The sequence below is a fragment of the Clarias gariepinus genome, chromosome 27, assembly GCF_024256425.1.
Source record: "Clarias gariepinus isolate MV-2021 ecotype Netherlands chromosome 27, CGAR_prim_01v2, whole genome shotgun sequence".
Classification (NCBI taxonomy): domain Eukaryota; kingdom Metazoa; phylum Chordata; class Actinopteri; order Siluriformes; family Clariidae; genus Clarias; species Clarias gariepinus.
The window spans coordinates 3,257,667-3,281,106 of NC_071126.1; the positions used below are offsets into that span (position 1 = coordinate 3,257,667).

The window sequence follows — 23,440 nt, forward strand, 5'->3', positions numbered from 1 at the left end:
GACCCAGTGGGAACAGGAAGGAGGTGAAACGTTTCAATTATTATTATTATTACTTCTTGTATGCGTTTCTTTTTTCTTTTTTTAAATCCTGCATCACTTTAGGTCTACTTAAGGAGTTTATAAATTTTTTTAAATAAATACTTTTTTCTACCTTCACCACCAAGGTCACGCATGCACGTCGACCCATTGGTTCCACGTGAGCTGTGAGATCATACATCTGTGTAAAATGGCAGGACTGATTAATTTTCAAGATGAAAAAGAAGTCAAAGAGTTCCTTGACAATTTAGGAGTGGAGTACAGATACCAGTGCTACAAGGAGAAAGACCCTGAAGGTAAAGTGTACTGTGTACTGTATTCTCCCTGTATAGAACTGTAACACTGTGTACTCTACATACTGTACATTCAGGACATTGCTGGGTTTCTCCTCATGCAGTATTTTATTACATTATATATGTGTCAGGTTGTCAGAGGCTGGCAGATTACTTCGAAGGGGTGAAGAAGAATTACACTCAGGCAGCACAGGTTCTCAAGCATAACTGTGAGAGTCATGGTCATGGAGAGAGCTGCTACAAACTTGGTGCTTACCATGTCACGGGCAAAGGTGAGAGTCTTCACTGAGCATTGGTTCATTAATTTTCCCGGTAGCGTTTTATCTCGATTTTTTCGACCACATTTCTCCCACAAAGTTGACGATTCAGCACTATCCCTCCAGGTTTTGCTAACATGTTCATTTAAAAACTAAAAAATGAACTAGTAATTTCATACATCCTTAATTGTTTTCTTCTCCTGATGCAACCCAATAATTTAAACCTTCAGATAAAGGATTGTTTTTGGACAGCAGTGTATAATAACTTTAATGATATGGGTTGTAACTTTCACACCTGTAACAAAGGCAAACAAAAATACACAAAACCCTTGGGTCCCTGAACATCACTGTGGAAATCACTTGTGTGGGTTTATAGGCTTTGTATGTACAGTCGTGGCCAAAAGTTTTGAGAATGACACAAATATTAGTTTTCACAAAGTTTGCTGCTAAACTGCTTTTGAATCTTTGTTTCAGTTTCTGTGATGTACTGAAATATAATTACAAGCACTTCATTCGTTTTAAAGGCTTTTATTGACAATTACATGACATTTATGCAAAGAGTCAGTATTTGCAGTGTTGGCCCTTCTTTTTCAGGACCTCTGCAATTTGACTGGGCATGCTCTCAATCAACTTCTGGGCCAAATCCTGACTGATAGCAACCCATTCTTTCATAATCACTTCTTGGAGTTTGTCAGAATTAGTAGGTTTTTGTTTGTCCACCGGCCTCTTGAGGATTGACCACAAGTTCTCAATGGGATTAAGATCTGGGGAGTTTCCAGGCCATGGACCCCAAAATTTCAACATTTTGGTCCCAGAGCCACTTAGTTATCACTTTTGTCTTATGGCACAGTGCTCCATCATGCTGGAAAATGCATTGTTCATAACCAAACTGTTGTTGGATTGTTGGAAGAAGTTGCTGTTGGAGGGTACCATTTTGGTACCATTCTTTATTCATGGCTGTGTTTTGGGCAAAATTGTGAGTGAGCCCACTCCCTTGGATGAGAAGCAACCCCACACATGAATGGTCTCAGGATGCTTTACTGTTGGCATGACACAGGACTGATGGTAGCGCTCACCTTTTCTTTTTCGGACAAGCCTTTTTCCAGATGCTCCAAACAAGAGGCTTCATTGGAGAATATGACTTTGCCCCAGTCCTCAGCAGTCCATTCACCATACTTCCTGCAGAAGATCAATCTGTCCCTGAGGTTTTTTTTGGAGAGAAGTGTCAGCTTCTTTGCTGCCCTTCCTCCCACCAGGCCATCTTCCAAAAGTCTTCGCCTCACTGTACGTGCAGATGCGCTCACACCTGCCTGCTGCCATTCCTGAGCAAGCTCTGCACTGGTGGCACTCCGATCCCGCAACTGAATCCTCTTTAGGAGACTATCCTAGTGCTTGCTGGACTTTCTTGGACGCCCTGAAGCCTTCTTAACAAGAATTGACCCTCTTTCCTTAAAGTTCTTGATGATCCTATAAATTGTTTATTTAGGTGCAATCTTAGTAGCCACAATATCCTTGCCTGTGAAACCATTTTTATGCAACGCAATGATGGCTGCACGCGTTTCTTTGCAGGTCACCATGGTTAACAATGGAAGAACAATGATTTCAAGCATCACCCTCCTTTTAACATGTCAAGTCTGCCATTCTAACCCAATCAGCCTGACATAATGATCTCCAGCCTTGTGCTCGTCAACATTCTTACCTGAGTTAACAAGACGATTACTGAAATGATCTCAGCAGGTCCTTTAATGACAACAATGAAATGCAGTGGAAAGGGGATTTTTTGGGGGGATTAAGTTAATTTTCATGGCAAAGAAGGACTATGCAATTCATCTGATCACTCTTTATAACATTCTGGAGTATATGCAAATTGCTATTATAAAAACTTAAGCAGCAACTTTTCCAATTTCCAATATTTATGTAATTCTCAAAACATTTGGCCACGACTGTACATCTATAAACTCAGTGTCTACTTTATTAGGATTACCTGGACATTAATCATCCAATCACGTGGAGGCAGCACAACACATAAAAATTATATAGGTCAGAGTTAATGATTAGTGACTTTTACTCTGGCACAGTTGTTGGTCAGAGTTTTTCACATAACCAATCGAGCTGCCAGGATGGATATAGTAACTATAAAATATAATCACTCTTTATAACCGTGATGAACAGAAAAATTTAGCTTGCACAAAACAGACATTTTCCCCCGGGATCAATAAAGTCTTATTTAATCTTATCTTATCTTAAGTTGCTTGGGCTACAACAGCAGAAGACCACTATGGGAATACAAACAGGTTCACGCTAACTGGACAGTTCAAGATTAGAATAAAAAACAAGCCTGGTAGTTTTCCAGTCAATCCAGTTTGAGTGTTTAATGTGTTATGCTCTCAGATACGCTTTTCTGCTTGCCATGAATGTAAAGATTGATTCAATTAGTTCCTAAAGACTTCCTGTCAGCTCAGACTAGTCTAATTATTTTTCATTCACCTCTCTGATTAACAAGGTGTTTCAGGCTGCAGATCCTCCACTCACAGGATGCTATTTAGTTTTTTACTCCATTCTATATAAACTCCAGAGATGGTTGTGTGTGTGAAAATCCAAAGAGTATAACCGGTTTCTTGAAAATACCCAGACCTGCCCGTATGGTTAAAACAGCGATGTCACAAACAAACTCACAGAGATTGACACTTTTTCATAATTTTGATTTGAAGTAAAATTAATTAATTAATTAATTAATTAAAATCCAGGTTTTTAATTTTGTAATTTGTAAAGTGGATACAAAGAGCATATAGGAAAAAGGCATAGATTACTATCTCTAGTTCTATAAAATTAACTTTTAATAGAAAGTATTTTTGAAGTTTTGTTTATATAGTTCAGTGCCAGGCTTAACTGCTAACTTAATGGATGTATCTGTATTTCTTTTATTCCAAACCAGGTGACGTGACGGAGTGTCTAAAGACTGCCTACTCCTGCTTTGTCAAGGCATGTAACACCACAGGAAAGAAGTCGGTAGACGCATGCCACAACGCCGCCTTGCTTGCCCTTGATGGTCGAGCCTTAGAGGGTGGTCCAGATCCCGTGGTGGCTCATAGCTACTATAAGAAAGCCTGTGAGGGAGGATTTGCACCTAGCTGCTTCAATCTGAGTGCCCTATACATTCAGGGCTCGGCAAATGTGAACAAAAACATGCCAGAGGCATTGAAGTATGCCATGCGGGCGTGTGACTTGGGGCACGTTTACGGCTGCTCGAATGCCAGCCGCATGTACAAACTGGGGGATGGCACGGAGAAGGATGACAAGAAGGCGATGGAGCTGATGAACAAAGCGAAAGAACTTCACGGACAACAGAAAGAACAGCAACTGAAATTCGGAGAGTAAGACAAGGACAAAGTGCCACATTGTGGGTGATACTCAGTACCTGCTATACAAGATTTAGGAATGTGTGAGAGGTGTAGCTGCATAGTATGGTCCTAGGGCTGTTTCATTTGATTAGTTGATGATTGGAAAATTAGATCGATATGTAACAAATTTGGACATTTTGAAATGTGAATTTGTAAATCTGATAGAACTATATTGTATGTTAATAAATGTGTTATTTAATGCATTAAACATAGTTAATTACATTTTTTTATTTCTAGTGGCATGGAGTAACTTAAGGCAGGGGATCTCGGCCACTTTCGACCCCCTTCCAGTGAAAAAACATTAAGAGCACAATCTACCTATTTAATATCAGCCACGTGTGCTGCATTGTTTTTTTACTGGATCAGTAAGATTTGACAATACTCCATATTAATTCCTGGTCTGTGTTTGAGCATTGGTGGCTCAGTGGTAGGTTTCCCACCTGCCATGCAGAAAGCCTGGGTTCAATTCCCACCAAATGCCTAAACCCCAGCTTCTGCAGTGCCGGACTCAAGCCCTGATAAAATAGGAGGGTTGCATCAGGAAGGGCATCCGATGTAAACCCTGTGTCAAGTTCTGTGCGGATTGGATGGCCTGTTGTGGCGACCCCTCAACGGGATCAACTGAAAGACTAACTAACATTACTGTTTTGTGTTTCTGAGCATTAGATCCTAATCCATACTACAAAAAAAGACATCTTGGCAAGTGAAATATTCTTGAATTTAGACAAACCTACCCACTTTCTTAAAATAATATTCCAACGAACCAAATATAAGACTATTAAGCCTATTTTCTAGTCTATGATATTAGATAAAGAAAACAACTTCTTTTGTAAACCCTGGCTCTCAAGATAATCGAATCTGCATTCACAGACGCATCCACATGTAATGATAAGTTTAGTTTAAACAGAACGCTAATGGATCTTATAATACACAGTATAATGTCTAAAGATCATGTCTGGCTTTGCATCACACAATAACGGCATAAGACTGATTTGCTTGATCTAATCTAATCTGCTAAATCATATTCTGTGCTTAATATTGTTAGGTGGTCCTTAACTCAGGAAATATTTTCTCCTAATTGTCATAGCATCGGTATTAATCCTTTTCACTCAAATGAAACTAATACAGCTTTCTTAATAACTTGCTTGTTTTCTGGTGACTACAGGCTCATTTAGTCTGCTTTATACCAGAAAGATAGATTCCTCAACCTCCCTGAACCAGACTTTCACAGTTTGAGTCCTATTGAGTCCTACATGTCCGTGCTATCAGGGCAGGAAGACTCCATAGACGATATACCCTGGTCATTCAGTACATTCAGGTCGTCAGCTGACTTCTTTTTATTCCCACATAAAGTTGCTGAGCCTAGACCTGACAAACTAAAGCAAGCCCAGATCATGCTGATCACACTGCCTCCAGAGTACAATGTCCACTACGCATGATGGATATATCACTTTATATGCTTCCCTTTTATCTCAGACGTGCCCAGCGTTCAGGAATAGGGTTTTTCTGGACTCATCAGACTACGTGACTCTTTCCATTGCTCCAGAGTTCAAGCTTTACGATGCCTATCAGTTATATAAGTGTTTTTTTTTTCCTGATAAGTCTCATTAATAAGTGGTTTTCTTCTGGAAACACAGCTGTCTAATCCCAGTCCTGTGAGTTCTCATGACGTGTCCATGATTTCTACACTTTTGTACCATGCATTTCATTGCAATTTAAGCGATTTCTTTAATTCCAATAAATTCTAAAATTTTGAACCTTCTGAAACAGTGAATTTGTTTTGGCCAGACTGTATACTATATATTCCATCCCCACTCATTCCCACCTCTGAAGTAAGAGTGTGGGTAAGTGTGAGAATCTTTGTCACTCCTTAAAAACTGATAAAAACTGCTAAATTAAAGACAAACAAATTATAGTCAAAACTATATAAAATTCTGTGCTGTTCTGGAGACATGATGTCTTCTCAAGCCAGAGGTCAGGAGTCTTGACCTGACTCCAGGCGGTCTTGAATTTGAATTTAAAATCAGAAAACCCAGAAGTAACTTGTGTGAACACTTTGACAACATGTGAAACGTGACACTTATAGTAACCCAAGCTCATCCATTTCCACTGTTCTATCCCAGAGGTTGCCGAAACTGGTTTTGGAGAACCCTCCGGGAGACATCTTATTTTTCGATGCTCCCAGCATACTGAATTAACTCATCAGTAAATTTTTAGTACATCGCTGTGGTTTAGTCGGTGTGTTGGAGGCAGCAAGCTCACTGAAATGTTCAAGACAGGAAGTTCTCCAAGAACAAGGTTGGGAACGTGTACTGTAAACAGACATGCAAGAAGTACATAGGAGTGTGAGTCAAAAATTATCCGCACTCCGGTTATATTAAAACTTCTGTTGAACGGAAACCACTGTCTTATCAGCGGTTTCCGTTCAGCGCTACTGTCTCCCCAGTCACTGCTGTGCAGGTGTGAACTTGTCACAACAGTTCATCTGTAACTGCGGTATGAGCAAAAATGGATGCACCACTTGTGATTTGAACAAAGTAAAAGAAGCATGGAGTGTTCTTTTTACCATTGCTCTAAAATACCAATCTTTATGCTTCCAAACAAACTAAAGCTTTTATGATGAGTCTCACTAAAAAGAGCGTTTCATACGGACACACAGCTGTTTAGTCCCAATCCTGTGAGTTCTCATCACCTTGTGTGCATGGAAATGCTCTCACTATCACTATTAAAAATAGCTATGATTTTTTTTTACATTTTTTTCACAAAGTTAAAGGTACAGCCCAGTCCTTAAAAGTTTTCAATGATGTGTTCTACAGTTTTTATTCCAATTCCAGTAATTTCAAATTTCCTTAATTGTTTTTTCAGTTCTTGATGCGGGTCAATAATTTGACCTTTTTAAAATAGCGACTTCTGTTCTGGCCAGTCAGTGTATATTCTATCCCACAGGCATCTACTGTAGTTATTCATTATCCCTGATGAAGCAAGTGCATGTGTCAAGAATCTTTCTCATTGTAGACATAAACTGTTAATTTAAAGACAAAAAAATTGTTAAAGTGGTTTAAGATTCTCCAGTGGTGTTCTGGTGGCATGCTACCTTCAAAAATCCGGCATGCAAAAATTCAATTTTGATGAAAAAGTAAAGACAGCAGTGCATTTGAGGCTCACAGCTCCACTTAAAATATTTTAATGAGAGAATATGAAAGTTTGTTGGAAGATGGACAGAGTCTATTGAAAAGCAATTAGATTATATAAAAAAAAAAAAAATTCTATATGTCTTTTTCTAAATGTTTATTTAAATACATTCTGCAGCCAGACGGTGGATCATTTTTTGACTCAAAACAATGATTCTATGATAAATTGTATGCACCAAAATCTGTCGCCTTTTTTATGTCCACAGTTACTTTCCTTAGAACTTTTTTTTTTTATCGAACCCATATTTTAGGCAAGGCAAGTTTATTTGTATAGCACATTTCATATACAGTTGTAATTCAAAGTGCTTTACATAGAAGAAAATAAAATAAACATGAAATGAAATAAAAGATAATAGCAATAAGACATTTTAACAAAAACTTTTAAATTTCATTTAAAATAAAAATAAATGCAGTTTGCAACAAAACTTTAAACTAATTAAAATTTTATTAAAAATAAAAGACTAATTAAAACTAATAAAAAAGAATTTAAAATAAAAATAAAACAGTTTAAAAAATTAGATAAACATAAAATAGTACAGATAAACATAAAATAGTATTTTAAACATTTTTAGAAACTTCTAAAAAAAAAAGAAAAAAGAAAGTGTGGATAGTTGATGGACTGAGTGGATTGACTAGTAATTATGCAAAACAGGTTTAAGACAGAATTCTTGCATGTCTGCAGTTCATCACAGCAACCAGCAGGGGGAGCTAAACTCAAAGTTATTCACTCTTAAACACTCACTTGGTGAAGTGCAGTGATATAACCATGGCTTCATGGGTTATTTCGTGGGTGCGTTTCCCTTAAAATTATATTAGATTTAAGGTTATTTTTCAATGCATGAAGTCAGCGATGTTCTCTTGAGAATGAAGATAAAACTGCGGTTGTAAGTGCGTGCACGCGCATTTCATAAAAGCGCGCACACGCACGCCTAACCCACCGACACCTTCAGGAAGCGCGTGGATCGAGAGAAGCAAGACGCCCGAAGCTCCGCCCACTTTCTGTCGCTGCAGTTCAAACAGCTTCGTCTGCGCGTGCACTTGAGTTGAGTTTCCAGGGCTCGAGCGGTGCTGTATCAGGATTTGTTTGTGTCTGAATCCAGCGTAGGAGCGCGTGCGGTGCGACTGGACCTGGAGGTAAAGTTTGCGTGTGTGTTTTGTTTTTTTCCAGAGCTGTGCCTTGATGCACAGGAGAAGGAGGGGGTGATATTCCGTTAGCTAGCTTATATAGCAGCTAGCAGTGCTTAGCAAACCACCTTAATCCTACTGAACCAGGCGCGCGCGTTTTACTGCATAGTCCTATTAACGCTAAGATGTAAAGATGGTGTTGTTCAGGTCTGCTGTCTGGCATGGGCTTTGTTTACATTTAGCTCTAAAGTGTGCATGCTCTATCTGCTTTTAGTTGACGTGTTTAGTGCTGCAAAATGTCCTTCCCCAGGTTTTAGGGTGTGTGTGTGTGTGTTCCCTGACAACAATACCCAGAGAGACACAGTGAAAGAGTTCATATGCATATAATAATAAACATAATAATGCATGCAACTTTGTGCATGTTGTGTCTAAGGCACCACTCCTTAAAATTTAACTTTCAAATAACTCCTGTGCATGAGGCTTGAGCTTGAGGAAGACATCACAAAGCAGAAGGCCTATCACGCCCTCTGTGAGAGATGGCATGCATGCACTCAGAACTCCAGAGCAGTGACATGATAAGTTTGGTACTCGAGCTGTGTCTTTAATACCCAGATATTCTGCAAAGGGTCTGTAAGAATCAATAAACAAACAAACAGTTTTACAGCGGATTGTTGCACAGGCTGTATTCGCCCCATTGTCTGTTGTTTGATCATGCAGGGGGGTGGCGTGCTGGCTTAGTTGTTAGCACTGTCGCCTTGCTCCTCCAGAGTCCTGATTCGTTTTCTGTCTTGGATCTGTGTGCATGGACTTTGGATGTTCTCCCCTTGCTTTGTGGGTTTCCTCCTACTGTCCAGAATCATGCAGATTAGACTAACTGATTTTTTCGAAATTGCCTGTAGTATGTGAATAAGCATGTGTGTGTATGTATATGCGTATGCTTTGTGATGGATTGGCACCCTGTCCAGGGTTGTACTCAAGTCTCCTGGGATCCACACAACCCTGTATACGGGATAAAGCAGTGTGGAAGATGAGTGAGTGATTATGCAGGCAGACAGGAATTGTTTAAATTAAATTTAAGTACACTTCTTGTCTTTGCTTTCCTGGAATAGTTTGTACGTACTGTAATAGCGAAGCTGCTGAACCCATCATGCTGTAACTCCAACTGTATACCCACATCACCACATTATTCCCTGGTAATCTTTTCACTGTTGAGATGCTGGCCTGTCTGAGTTAAATACTATACTTAGGATGCTTTAAAACAGGCAGAGTTTATGTTCGTTCCTGTGGTGTCTTTGAGCCAAAGTGATATCGAATTAATCATGTCGGCAGTGCTCTTATTGATGTTTAATTCTCAGTTGGTTTGCAAGTTTTTCAGACTTTTTGAAATTCCTAATAAGTTTTGGAGCAACAGTGGCATGGTGTGTGTGTATGTATGTGTGTGCGTGTAAGAGAGAGAGAATTCCATTCCAAACCTCCTGATTCTTACATGAGAATTTCTCAGGTCAAAAGCATTGATTGGTGGGGCAGTAAAGCAACGAAACATGATACATCTCATTTGTTTTTAAATGTGCTCGCAACTTTGCTTGCGTGGAATTTAATTGCACACTTATAACCGTGTTTCAAAAAATGTACAACACCATCTGTTAAATTCTGGAATGAACTAAAATTTTTGAGAAGCAGAATGCAGGTGTGAGATCGCGTTTATTAAGTAGATTTCAACTGCACACTCATAAGCGCACATTAAAGAATGTACAGCGGCATCTGTTGAATTTTGAGATTAAAAACTAATTATTTTCAAAGTAGATTATTTTTTTATGGTATAAGGGCATACATTTTAAATTAGAATATTTTCTCTTCCTGATGTCCGATTGCGATGAAACAAAGCCGTTATATACGTTATCTCAAGCTCGGCCAAATACACCTGTGAAAACCACCGTGTTGTAAACCCCATTTATTCAGACGTTTTTACGTGATGTGTGCAAAAACAGACAGACAAAAATAAAAAAAAATAAAACATCTTGATGTGTTCTATTACTCATCTTGCACCCCCAAAACCCGTAAATTTTAGGGTCTTAAGGGTCACAATGTGGCAGCGTTTCCAAATCTCTTTACCAGCAAACTATTTGTCTGGGCAGAGGAAAGCCTTCTGTTCAGTAGAATGGAGCCTTATCATTTATGTTAGGGTTGATGAAAGGTTTATGATGATGTAGAGTAGTCGTTTTTTTTTTTTTATTGTTTGTTTTTCCCTTCCGTGTGCTGAGAACTTTTAATTGGATGTTTAGGATGCGTCAGTGATGTACAGTAAATAAATTTTATGTATGAAGGGCGTGCAATTCAAATCAGGATTTGTGATTAAATTTCTGCTGAATGACGACGTAAAAGCGTTTGACATTCACAAAAGACATCAAGCACAGAACCATGATGAGACTCTTAGATTTGTATAAGACATTTGTATGTCCATGAACATTCAGCACGTGTAACACCTGATCTTCGCCTTATATCATGTTATCAGAAGAGAAGCGTCTGTCATGGACTCTACAGGAACTCGGCTGGAAGTTATTGCTACGTCCCCTGTACAGTCACGACCTCGCTTCAAGCCATTTCCATACGTCTGGGTCATTAAAGACGTTCCTGGGAGGCCAGCGTTTCAGGGGTGATGCAGACATAATGAGAGATCTTTCTACCTTGATGGTATCCAAGCACTAGTAAAACACCGCAATAAGTGCATTAGGGATGCAGGGGATTATATAGAGAAATAAAGGAAGTTTTTACTTTTGTAACTGCATTCATATTCATGTGATATTTTCCACAATTGGAAATCCCGGCTTGACATGAACACCCCTTGTATGTTAAATATATAAAAATGTTGTTGTCCTTTCGGCTCGTCCCGTAATACAGACATTTTACCAGAATGGTACAGGAAGGTGTTTGTTCGGGACTTCTGTATCGCCTCGGTCAGGAGGCTAATCCTGCGTCTCAGTATTGAGCGAAAAACGTGTTCAGGTTTTTGTTTTTCAGAACCGAATAAAATGTGTGAGGAAGTGGTAACAGACATGTGTGGTGTTTCTGGAGAGTGTTTTGAGCTGTTACGGGAAAATAATAGCTGTCCTCTGTCTATAATCCACTTAGCTTTGTGTTGTCCTTTGTCACAGCATCGCGCTTTGGGTTATTATTGTTGTTTTCCTATAACAGCATGGTCTGTTATGTGCGATGTCATTTTATGTATATTTGCTTTAACGCCGTTTGGGATTAGCCTGTAGTTTTGGACCATCATACGAAAAAGGTTTTTCGCCCAGGCCACACCATATAGCCAAAAGTATGTGGACACCTTAGCGTTATGTCTGTATATCCTTGTATAGGATGTCATTCCCCCATGCCCCCCCCTTACACTCTCCTGGGAAGGCTTTCTGCTAGATTTTAGCGCGTGGCTGAGGGATTGGTGTTCCTTCATCTATAAGAGAATAAACGAGATTAAGCCGTGATGTTGGGTAAGGAGGTCTGGTGGTGCAATCAGCGTCAGTGGGGTGGAGCGCAGGGCTCTTGAGGTGTTCCAGATCAACCTTAAAACGCACTGGCTTTTAATGGAGCTCGTTGTGGGAACAGTTTAGAGAAGAAAAAAAAAACGCCTATGGGTGTGATGGTCAAGTTTTGTTTGTATATGTGTAGACTATTTAAGTTTGAGAAGTTGATATGTTTTGTAAAATATGTACATAGACTAGAAGAGTCTGATGCACGATTTGGTACCGTGTGGCTGCATAGAAGGCAAGCAGTGCCGTTCCCAGTAGTGACCATCCCTACTTATCAAACAAGTTCTCTAATGAATCACAGGATGTTCTGTTGAGTGTGTGAGGACGCTGAATGATTTAGACTATTTGTGATCCACCCATTCTGCGAGTGTTAATAGTAAATCATATGCTTTTAAATAACGAGCGCAATATAAGTATATAGATACATATGGTTGCTCAATATTTGGTGAATATACTTTGATGTATATACTACTGTCTAATATTTGCTTCTGACCGCCAGTCTATACTGTGTATATATAATATGTGTACTGTGTATATATGTGTATATGGGTGTATAGATACATATAGATATACATCTGCATACGATGTAATTCCATGGTACATTGTAAACCAATGCTGAAGGCATCCAAAATGTACGGTAATCTTTTTTGAACAGTTGATATTGAGATGTTTCTGTTACTTATGCTTTGTAAAGCCTTGATCCGAGTTAATGTTAATCAGTGATTTCTGAGGCTGGTAACTCAAAATATAAATATAAATCTATCGATATATATATACGTGTGTGTATACAAACCATATACAAATAGTTTGGTCTGTGTGTGTAATCAGTAGTATCTTGAAAAAATTTGCGTAAACCTTGTCATGTATTTATATTAATATAGTTGATGTAATGTTGTGATCTTGAAAATATTATTCAGCAGAGCTTTATCAGTGCTGTAAACTGTAGTGCAGTTTGTGCCATGAAGCCTTCACAGCCTGAAGAGTCTTCTGCGTGTTCACTTGTGCTTCAGAGCCCCGAGTGCTCATGGAAAGAAAAATAGAACATACTGAGGCCACGTCATTTCAGACATTGAGCTCTCCAAATCCTAAGGTTCAATCTCCCACAAAGGCAACTTCTTTACATATGTTTATTAAAGCGGTATTGATTGATTTTAGTTCTGTAACTCTGGTTAAATGCATACAATCAAATTACAAATAAATGAATAGTGCAAGACGTTTATTAAAGGTGTAATGATAAACTTTGAAAATGAAATTTTATCGGTCCATTACTTCACTGCTTTAATCGCATCGAGATTTATTTTGGTTTGTTAAACAGCAAAAAAGCTATGCATAAACATCATTAATCTCACAAAAAAGGATCTTATCTCAATGTCCGTAAAGTAAGCAGTGTTATTGCAGGGAGTCTGTTTTTATGAAAATGCTCTTACTGTACAGAAACCAGACATGCCTTTAGTTTACTGAAAGAAGTCCGAAACATGAACACAAAAATTCATTACTCATTTGTTTCTTCTTTCTAATCTTTTAGTGGCTCGTGTGACACGTGCTGAAAGCAGCTCTAGGACACAGGGATCGAGTCTTTCTACAAAACACACATACAGGTTTAACCCTTAACCTTAAAACAGATAGACGTATATCTGTTTAATAATTTCTTGTTCTGTTTTGTAAGATAAACTAGGATTCCAAATGTCTCATACTTTTGTTAACCGACAGTTAAACAACAATTAATAATTGATTAATCATTAATAATTAATGATAACCAGATGCACATTTGCTGTAGTTTAAGTTTTAGGTCAACAGTTCTAGCGGCACAAGCTAATATAAAGTTAGCATACAACTGGGTTCAACATGTCCATGCAGTGGAAAAGAGTAGCACCAGTCACCCTGTCTACACAACATGCATACATAAAAAAAAAAAAATACAGTATATATTAGGGGTGGGCGATATACCGGTAGACACGGTTAACCGGTAGAAATTTGTCAACCGATGGAGATTTCGGTCTATCGTCTTAATCGCGGTTGAGATCACGTGACGTTGCACGTTACGTAACCACGCAATACACATTCACTTCTATGGGAAGCCAAACACATCTAAAGTGGAACGAAACCGTGGCACCCGATTGAGCCGGCGTGGGCAGACCAAATATCCAGACCCGGTGGATCACGCAGCGCGGACCAACTTGAGCAGCGCTGCTCGAATCACAAACCTGCACGACTCTGGTAGAAAGACCATCAAAATACATTTTACCCCGCTGTGATGCGCACGTACAAACCAGGAGAACGTACAAACCAGGAGAACGTACAAACCAGGCATGGCAAGGCGGTATCAATATTGAACAGTCCTGACATTTGAAATAAATTGTTTTTAAATAAAAACCAGTGGGTCGCGCAGGTTTGTGATTCGAGCAGCGCTGCTCAAGGTGGTCCGCGCTGCGCGATCCACCAGGCTGCGTGAATAAACCAGATCATCTCTGTGCTGTCCAGATAGTCGCGCTGCGCTGTCCACTGGGACGCGCAGATATTTGGTTCAATCGGGTGCCGCGGTTTCGTCCCACTTTTGATGTGTTTGGCTTCACATACACTTCTACAATGGAAGAAGATGGTGCGGCAGCAGTGAGTTTGCTTACATGTGACAAAACCAACAACGAGGAGATTGTAAAGAAAAAAGGTGCATCGTCTGTGGTGTGGAATTGGTTTGGGTATAAGAAAAGTGATAGGAATGAGACGAATGTGATTTGCAAGGTACGCAAGTGCACTGTTTCAACAAGTCGTGGAAACACGTCAAACCTTTTCTATCATCCGAAATCCGAGCATCCAAACGAATATGGCCAAAGTAAAAAAAAATGTGGCAAACCTCAGCAATTCACAGTTTAAATAAAATTATATTTTGTAAAACAGTTTCTTTGTGTTTGAATTTTTATTTATGCATTTTTGATATAGATCGTTATCAAGGTAGAAACTTGCTTCTACCGTGATAGAAGATTTTGGTTATATCGCCCACCCCTAGTGTGTGTGTATATATATATATATATATATATATATATATATATATATATATATATATATATATATATATATTGCAAAAGGTATTCACTCACTCATCTAAATCATTGAATCCGGGTGGTTCCATCACTTCCATGGTTACGGGTGTATAAAATCAAGACCTAGGCATGCAGACAGCTTCTACAAACATTTGTGAAGATTGTGCGATTGTTAATGATAGCAACTCAGCCATGAAGTGGTGCGCCATGTAAAATCACAGAGCGGGGCAGCGGATGCTGAGAAGCATAGTGCACAGAGTTCATCAACTTTCTGTACTTACGAGTCTATAGCTACAGAGTTTGTGGCCTTCAGATTAGCTCAAGAACAGTGCGTAGAGAACTTCATGGAATGGGTTTTCATGACCAAACAGCTGTGGTGTAAAACATGCCGTCACTGGACACTAGAGCAAGGGACATGTGTTCTCTGGAGTGACGAACTCCGCTTCTCTGTCTGGCAATCTGATGGATGAGTCTGGTGTCGGCGGTTGCCAGGAGAACGGTACTTGTGTGACTTTGAGCCAAAAGTTTGGTGGTAGTGGGGTTGTTTTTCAGGAGTTGGACTCCTTAGTTCTAGTGACAGGAACTCTTAATGCTTCAGCCTATCGAGACATTTTGGACAATTTCATGCTCCTAACTTTGTGGGAACCATTTGGGGATGTTCCAACATGACTGCCCACCAGTGCACAAAGCAACGTCCATTAAGACTTGAGTTTGGTGTGGAAGAACTTGACTGGGAATCCTGACCTCAACCCGATAGAACACTTTTGGGATGAATTAGAGCGGAGACTGCGGGCCAGGCCTTCTCGTCCAACATCAGCGTCTGACCTCACAGATGCACTTCTGTGTAAATGGTCAAAAATTCCCATAAACACCCCCCTAAACCTTATGGAAAGTCTTCCTCGAAGAGTTGAAGCTGATACAGCTGCAGAGGGTGTGCCAACATCATATTAAACCCTATGGACTAAGAATGGGGTGTTAGTCAAGTTCATATGCGTGTGAAGGCAGACGAGCGAATACTTTGGGCAATATAGTGCACCGGAGGTCATGAGTATATCAGCAACGCAGCTTGTTGCTAACAAAAGACAATCACAGAAGCGTCCCCTCACTTTTTTATCTAGCTCAAATGGCACGATTGCCAGTTGTGGTGTGCAGTGCTGCATTATCATATCCTGCTGTGTAGATTTCCTGCTGCAGCTGATACGGGTGTCGCGTGGACACTCTGGAGCTTTGAGCTGTGTTAAATACCAGCCAAGAGCAACTAGCATGCCTTTGTATTAGTGATTAGACTTTGTCTTTGTCCTTCATAATGGCCTAATTTGGACACGGCCACAAGCACAAGTAGATTTTAATTTTTTTTTCACTGTAAAGAAATAGTGGAATAGTGTGGCTGACCGATAGCCACCAGTCACTGTACGATTAAAACCACATGATTCAGCTCTAGTGATGAAGTGCGGTGTCGGTTGGTGGCGTGAGGCGTGCGCTCTGGGCGGACGTGCTAAAAACAGCCGGGGGACAGTGAGGGAAATGTTAAGAGCTCATCACGTTGTAGGTGAGGATTAACATTTAGAATGGCTTTTGATATTTTTAGTTTTATGCGTTTGTGTGTTTTTTTTATTTGCTGTCTTATTGCCTTTTTAATATCACTTTTTTTAATGCTGTGAAGCACTTTTCTTGATTAATTGACATTCAAGAGCTGTAGTCTCTTAAATATTGTCTCTCTGTGTGAGTCTCATTCTCTCTCGCTCTCTTTCTGTCCCTGTGTGTGTGTGTGTGTGTGTGTGTGTGTGTGTGTGTGTATATATGCATATTTGGATGTGTGCCTCTGATTGACTCACTGACTTTCTGACCGATTCTTTCTAAGTTAATCTCTCCCCAGATGTCTCTGCATGTGAGTTTCTCTCTTTCACTCTGTGAATGTCTCATACGCTCTCTCTGCCTTCTTATTTCAGTGTCTTTCAGAGAGTGTCTCTCTCTCTTTCTGTAAGCATGTGTCTCTTTCTTTCTTTCTTTCTCTCTTTTTCTCTCTGAGCGCATGTTCCTCTAATTCTGTGCGTGCGTGTCTCTCTTTCTCTGCGCATGCGTGTCTCTCTCTCTCTCTCTCTCTCTCTCTCTCTCTGTGCCTGCGAGCATGTGTCTTCTTGTCTCTTTGTGATTGTGTCTGTCTCCGAGTATGTGCATGCGTCTCTCTTCCCGGAGTGTGTCCCTTTTTTGAGTCTCTCTCTGAGTTTTTGTCTCCCTTTTTTCATGGTGTGTCACTCTGAGTGTGTGTATCTGTGTTTCTCTCTCTCTCTCAGAAGGCGTCTCTCTCTGTGTGGGTGTGCCCATGTGTGAAAACTCTATAAAAACCCCATCAGCTGATGTTGTTGGAGTGTGGGAGTAGCGCTCGTAGTTGAGGGATTTCTAGGTAATCTGATGAACCCTTTCAGCAAGAGAACCCGCACCCATGTACTGTATGCATTGCTTGATTATCTTTAAATAGGACAGCGGCAGAAAAGTAGAGAAAGCAACTACACAACTGTATGCTGTGTGCACTGAGAAGGTTACATGCAGAAAGATAGATTTGTTGTTAAAGGATCATGCTCGCGTGACTCCTCCAGCACGGCCCGGGCGACCTCTGAGAATTTAAGAACGTGCGTTTTTCTTTCTCAGCATGCACTCGCACACTTTGCAGCTGCTCATAGGTGGGTGTGTTTTTGGCCTGGACATCTGAGGACTTGCTTAAACACTGCAGCTTGCACTCAGTTTTTTTTTTTTTTTTTTTGTCGGTTCCCCTGCTGTGATTTGTTAATGCTCATTAGCTTCAGGAGAAACAGTTGGAACTAAGAATAGTTGACTTTGATGCACAGCAGTACTTGAAATAGGAACGTCTCGTTCCGTAGCGTTTTAAGTATCACATGCTGCGGCGAACAGTTTGTACCTCAACTCTTATGCTAATTTGATTAAGGGAAAAAATAAATACTTGTTGTGAATAAATTGAGCAAATTTTCAGAAATAAATGTCTTGTGTCCAGGAGGAGTGATCGAGAGGACATCCTCATCTGGTCCTAAAATTGCCCAGTAGCCTCAGATTCCTGTTTTTAGAATCTGCTTCAAACTGGAGTTGCCTTTTGAGATGCTTATCTCTTTAGCATGGCTGTAAAAAGTCGATCTGTAAGGAGGCACCGATTGCATTTTTGTCGATACTGATACTCATGTTTAAAGTGGACTGGTATCTTGGCATAAGAACGCCACGCCTTGTGAATTTTTTGCCTTAAGAACTAAAATTTAGCAAGAAAATTGTCTTGGCATACGACGCATTTTTGGCGTGTGAGCGACCCAGGTGCAAGATTTGGTAAAGAACGATAGCAAGAGGAAAACGGAAAAGAGACACTTTCAGTTCTGTTTTTAAAGCAGGCAATGCCAAGATGAATCATGAATTAAGGTTAAGGATTTTTTTTCTGAATGTTTTGATTGTTTTTATTTAAAAATCTGTTTATAGTGTTGAAAATTGGTAATGTTTGGTAATATTTTGGGGACGGATTATCTGCGTTTACATTAGTTCATATGGGGAGGAAAAGCATTTCGCAATAGCAAATTTTGTCTTAAGCACTCGCCTTTGGAACAGATTACATTGTATGCCGATGTATTACATAATCATTTGGACGATAGCCAATGGCAATAAAAACTTTTTTTTTCTTTTTTTTTTTCTTACTAGTAAAATTTTATTTTTGTGGGAGCACAAAGTACCTCTCATCCCTTCCCTCTGAGACAGCTCGGCCAATCAGCTCTCTCTAGACCTCCGGCTGTGAGAGGTTACAGCATCACCTGGGGTTCGAACCAGCGATCTCCGGATGATAGGTCGAGCACTTTACCACTGCGCCACTCGGAGCTGTCCATTTTACTTTGAAACACACACACAACACACATACAGCCTACAAAAATCACAAGTGTGTGCATCGTCTCTGTTACGGGAGGTGTTCTAGCACTGCCCATTGGATTTTTCTTAAAACTGCTGCTATGTATTGATGCGACACAACAAATTAGCATTAGCCACTAGCAGTGAGGCTGTTGCCAGTCATCAGGTGAACATTAATGACTCGTTAGTTTTTTTGAGTTTATCACAGTCTTCCTCAGCATACAGTTTGTTCTCGCTGACCTTTTTTCATAGACGGCTCGACTGATTTTGTGCAATATTGACACCTACTGGACTGGAGTGTGGAACAGAAGATGGGCAGGAAAAAACATATGAAATATAAACACCAACATTTCAGTGTTTAGTTAAAGTCTTTGGGTGTTTTTAATACTTTAAAACGCCTATAGAAAAGAAATATAGCTGCTTTGAAATAAATCAAACTGTAAAACTAAGCGAGAATGTGTTGAATTGAAAATCAAAATCGAATTAAATCAGATTGACGTCTGCCTATGATTTACCAATCTTGATAATATTTTTAAATGATATTGGTTGAAGAGTCTTGGTTAGGGACATTACAGGATTGGCGGCCAGCATACTTTCTGGAGCTTTTTGATAATTCCTCTCTCTCTCCCTTTTTCTTTTTTTCTGTGCACTAGCCTGGGGGTAAGTCACACTACTCTGCTCCGAGTATCACCTCCCTTACTGCAGTTGGCCTTTTTGAGACGGTTAACTTGGACTGTCCTTGTGCTGCCTCGTCTTCCTGTTTTTACTTTCTCACCAATTTCATTTGTAATGCTGCATTTAACTTGCCTTTTGACTGGGATGTCTGACCTTCCCGAGACCATCCTGAGTTCCTGACTAGGAACTGGTCAGACTTTAAAATAGAACTGTGCATCATAAGTAGACCATCAACTTGATTAGATTTTTGACCATTATGATTTTCATGTTTTAAAACTAATATTAATGTCATGATCCCATCCAAAGCGATAAACCAACCATACATAAACTCACAAGAAGCGATATATTATTCAAAATATCATTCTAGTAAAGCATTCCCAGAAGGATCAAGTGCTTTGTGTTTTTTGCAAAAGTTGGCAATGGAATTTCAAACTATGGTTTGCTAAATAATTTTTAATAATTGACTCGGTTCTGAATGTAAAACTTCCTTGAATTAATTGTATTGAACAACAAAAGATGAATCAAATTACATATTTGATTTAAACACACAGCTTCGCTTTGATGTACGAGTTAGATACATACAGCTTTATTCCTCACCCCGGTGGTGCAGTCCGATTGTTGGTCCGGACTTGGTTGTATATCTACAGCTTCCTGGCAGACGAGGATGCTATAGATACAGCAGTCTCCAGCAGTTTCCTTTTTCCCTTCCAGCACCAAAAAAAATGTATATAGCTATATTTAAACTTCATGTTGAGCTGTAACTGTAGGCTGCTGCTTGTTCCAAATCAAAGGGGAAAAACTGGTAAAACCAATCAAAATAAGTATGCTCCTGAGCTTCCTGCAAGCAAAAAAATATGCAGTCACCTGACAGTTAAATGCACGGAGAGAAAAACACACTAGTCATACTTGAGGATCTTTAACTGAAAATGTTGGTCAGTGACTTGGCGACAGCAGTACAATTTTATAAGGATGAAGCTTTAATATAATTCATTTTCATTAGTCATTAAATCAATTCAAAGCGTTTTGGACTACCAAAACCTTGGACCGGGCGGAACACAAGAGCTGCATGGGCTAGGTAATGATTGGATTATATGTCCGCTTCTTTTAGATCCCTTTCCATTCTAGATTTTGCTGCTAGATTTAAAAAAATGTTGTGTCTAGAAAAATGCAACGTATCTAAGATCTCTTTTCCCCATCTCTGTTTTTTTGTGTGTGCGTTTGCGTTATTGTAGTTGGGCTGTCCTCTCCCTGTGTTTTACGACGCATCTCTCAGCACTCTACTTATGGCCATGGAGGCAACAAATTAAAGGCATCGCTTCTGAGAAACAAACCTCAAAAGACCCATGCTTTAGTTTTTTACAACAGTCCTTCTGATCTTGCTTATGCTCAGTGAGCATAGAAATACCTCTCTAACCATCTAACTGATTTAATTCTCAATCAGTTTTTCTTTTTCAGATATTGACTCTTTCTTTTTTTTTTTACTTTGACATGCTGGAAGTATAAGTGAAATTTATGTAGTTACTCACCATATTACTGGAAAGACTTGGAAAAATCTTGCAGCAGTGGTTACTCATATGTACGAGGAAAGTTAAAGTCAAACCGGACTTTCATTTGCTCAGAATAACTAACAAAACATGGTTATGAAACTACCTTTTATTCTCTGTCTACTCACTAATGCTCTTTTTGAGAACATTAAGGTATAAAGTTTTGAAATGCCGGTCTCCCAGGAACTCCTTTAAGTGATTGTCATTCATGGACGTACAGCCTTCTTTAAAATGTTCGCACCTTTCAAATGTTTTATTGATGCTAAGGGTCTCATCGCAGTACTGTTCTTGAAGTCTTTTGTAAATGTCAATCACTTATACACCTCTATTCACATTTTCATAAGTCTTGGTGTGATTGAAATGCCTCTCATATACCTTTAGGAGTCTGTGTTTCAGCAGAAGATCCTAGGCACTGTGCTCCTTTTTATTAATTCTGCCAAAATAATTCTTTGCATGTTTCACATTGCTGTACTGATACAGGCGTTTCTGTCCTTCCCCATGCCTACATCTCGAAACGTGATCCTAGCTTATCTGAAGTAGAACATCCAGAGATAACAGCATCAGACACAGCATTAAAACGATCAAATATTATTTCTAAGATAATAAAGACAAATGTCAGGCTCACGGGCTTATAGTATCTCCTGTTCCTAGCCATATACAAGACAAATTTACTCATCACTATCAGACTGTTCAACCTTATGGCCCTTGGTCACATGATAAAGTGTGTATTCATGCATATGGTCCTTGTGTTTAAGGATTTTCAATGATGAGACCCGGCCGTCTGCCAAGTACCAGAGAAGATGAGAGAAAAATAATCTCCCCTAATGTTGTAGAAATGCAAATCTTCTGAGAGTTTCTAATGTAAGGAAGCCAGTCAGAGTTCACAGCGCTGACTCAAGTTGTACATTTGTATGTTTGAATTCAGCAATTTGAGTATTAGTTTAACTAGAGAGTCTTGGATAGTTTGACTGACGCTGTATCATGTCAATTCTGGTGTTTAAACTGATTATGCAATGAATTGATCTTTTTTGATTCAGAATTGATTCTAAGGTTGAACATTTCCTTAACAAACACATTGTTTTTAAAATACTGCAAATTAGACGCAGTTAAAATGCTCATCCATATGTCTCTGCTGTTCATTTTGTACGCTCCATAAGGGAGGATTTTCATTTGGTCAGTAGTGAGAGATTCCCTGAAATAAAAGCCTGAGTCTACACAGGGAGACGATCTGCCTTATATGAACCTGTGAACACCACAGCAAGGAGATCTTAGCGATTATACACAGCTTAGGTGTGGATTATTTATCTTATAAATGGATTTCCTACAGTATGAATGAGGGAACCGAACGAGCAGTGAACCAGCACGGGTTATCGAAAGCCTGTCACTGTTCGTCTGAGCAATGAGCTGCGATTTGGTTTTACTCGTGTTAGTCGATTCAGGACAGTGTATGTAATGAGGCCTATGTGTGTATGTAACTGCACAAACCTCATATAAACTGTGTATACAGCATTTGTTTTAACTTTCTTAAAAGGACATTCGAGTGCTGGCTCTGGAAAAGGGTCAATCTGAAGTCATCGGACCACATGACCTTTTTCTAATCTTCTAAAGTCTAATCTTTATGCTCCGTATCAATTTTTGATTATTAGTGGTTTTCTTATGACCCACTGCTGTTGAGTTATCGTAAGGACATCTTACTTTTACTATTAAACATAGCGGTCATTTCTACTGTTTTTTTTTTTTTAAACAATGCATTTTTACTTAAGTGTTTTTTTTTATGTTTTTTTTATTATACATATCAATCAGTTAAATTCTACCCTATGCATCAATAGAGGTAGCACCGAGTGTAGTGTGAAGAGTTCTGCCGATAGACGATGGATTGTAGCAGTTGCACACATTTGTTGGCAGCCCTGGGAAACCTGGGACTGAGATCTTCTAGCAATTGCTCGGCACGAACACGGAGGGATTTTTTCGGTCACAGGTGGGCCACCATATTGGCCTGTCTTTTTATGAGTCACTCAGACGTCAGTGTTGAGCTATGAACAGCAGTCACCTGTCAGTGCCCGTAGTCTAACACACCATCAGGTCAGGAGTGCAAACACAATCTGGAAACTCCCTCCTGTGTTTTTGTACGCAGTTTAAGCGGAGCGATTGACATGAGAAAAGCAGATTTTGTAGGATGGAAACGATTCTGTTTTATTTATTTTTTTGGTTTCTTTCTTTGTCTTTGTTGTTTTTTTTCTTCTTCCTCTTGTTGATGTTTTTCTTCCCCTTGCTCCTCTTCTTTTTCCTATTATTGTATTTCTATTTTTGCCCCCTTTTTGTCATTTTTCTTTCTTTTGCTTTTCTTTTGTCATCATCTTATTATTCTACTCCTTGTTGTTTTTCCTTTCCTTTTTCTTGCCCTTTGTTTTGTCGTACCCCCCTTTTTTTTTTGTCCCCCCACTGAATGTCTTGACCCC

At 39.4% G+C, this 23,440-nt stretch overlaps 2 protein-coding genes across 3 annotated transcripts in view; both read left to right on the plus strand.

The window, feature by feature from the left end:
* Positions 1–32: 32 nt before the first annotated feature.
* LOC128514742 (cytochrome c oxidase assembly factor 7) lies at positions 33–4,566 on the plus strand. Its single transcript, XM_053488581.1, has 3 exons — positions 33–332; positions 461–601; positions 3,522–4,566. The coding sequence occupies exons 1-3, from the start codon at positions 227–229 to the stop codon at positions 3,962–3,964; spliced, it is 690 nt and encodes a 229-aa protein (XP_053344556.1). The 5' UTR covers positions 33–226; the 3' UTR covers positions 3,965–4,566.
* A 3,588-nt stretch (positions 4,567–8,154) lies between these two features.
* ralgps2 (Ral GEF with PH domain and SH3 binding motif 2) overlaps positions 8,155–23,440 on the plus strand; it is a 100,357-nt gene continuing 85,071 nt past the window's right edge. For both annotated transcript variants that reach the window (XM_053488529.1, XM_053488530.1), the window contains exon 1: positions 8,155–8,312. The gene's annotated coding sequence lies outside the window, so the exon portion shown is untranslated. The remainder of the gene's footprint in view (positions 8,313–23,440) is intronic.

Coding starts and splice junctions, on each gene's coding strand:
- LOC128514742 (XM_053488581.1), top strand. CDS start 227: ATGGCAGGACTGATTAATTTTCAAGATGAAAAAGAAGTCAAAGAGTTC. Junction 333..460: donor CAAGGAGAAAGACCCTGAAG/GTAAAGTGTACT, acceptor TATATGTGTCAG/GTTGTCAGAGGCTGGCAGAT. Junction 602..3,521: donor TTACCATGTCACGGGCAAAG/GTGAGAGTCTTC, acceptor ATTCCAAACCAG/GTGACGTGACGGAGTGTCTA.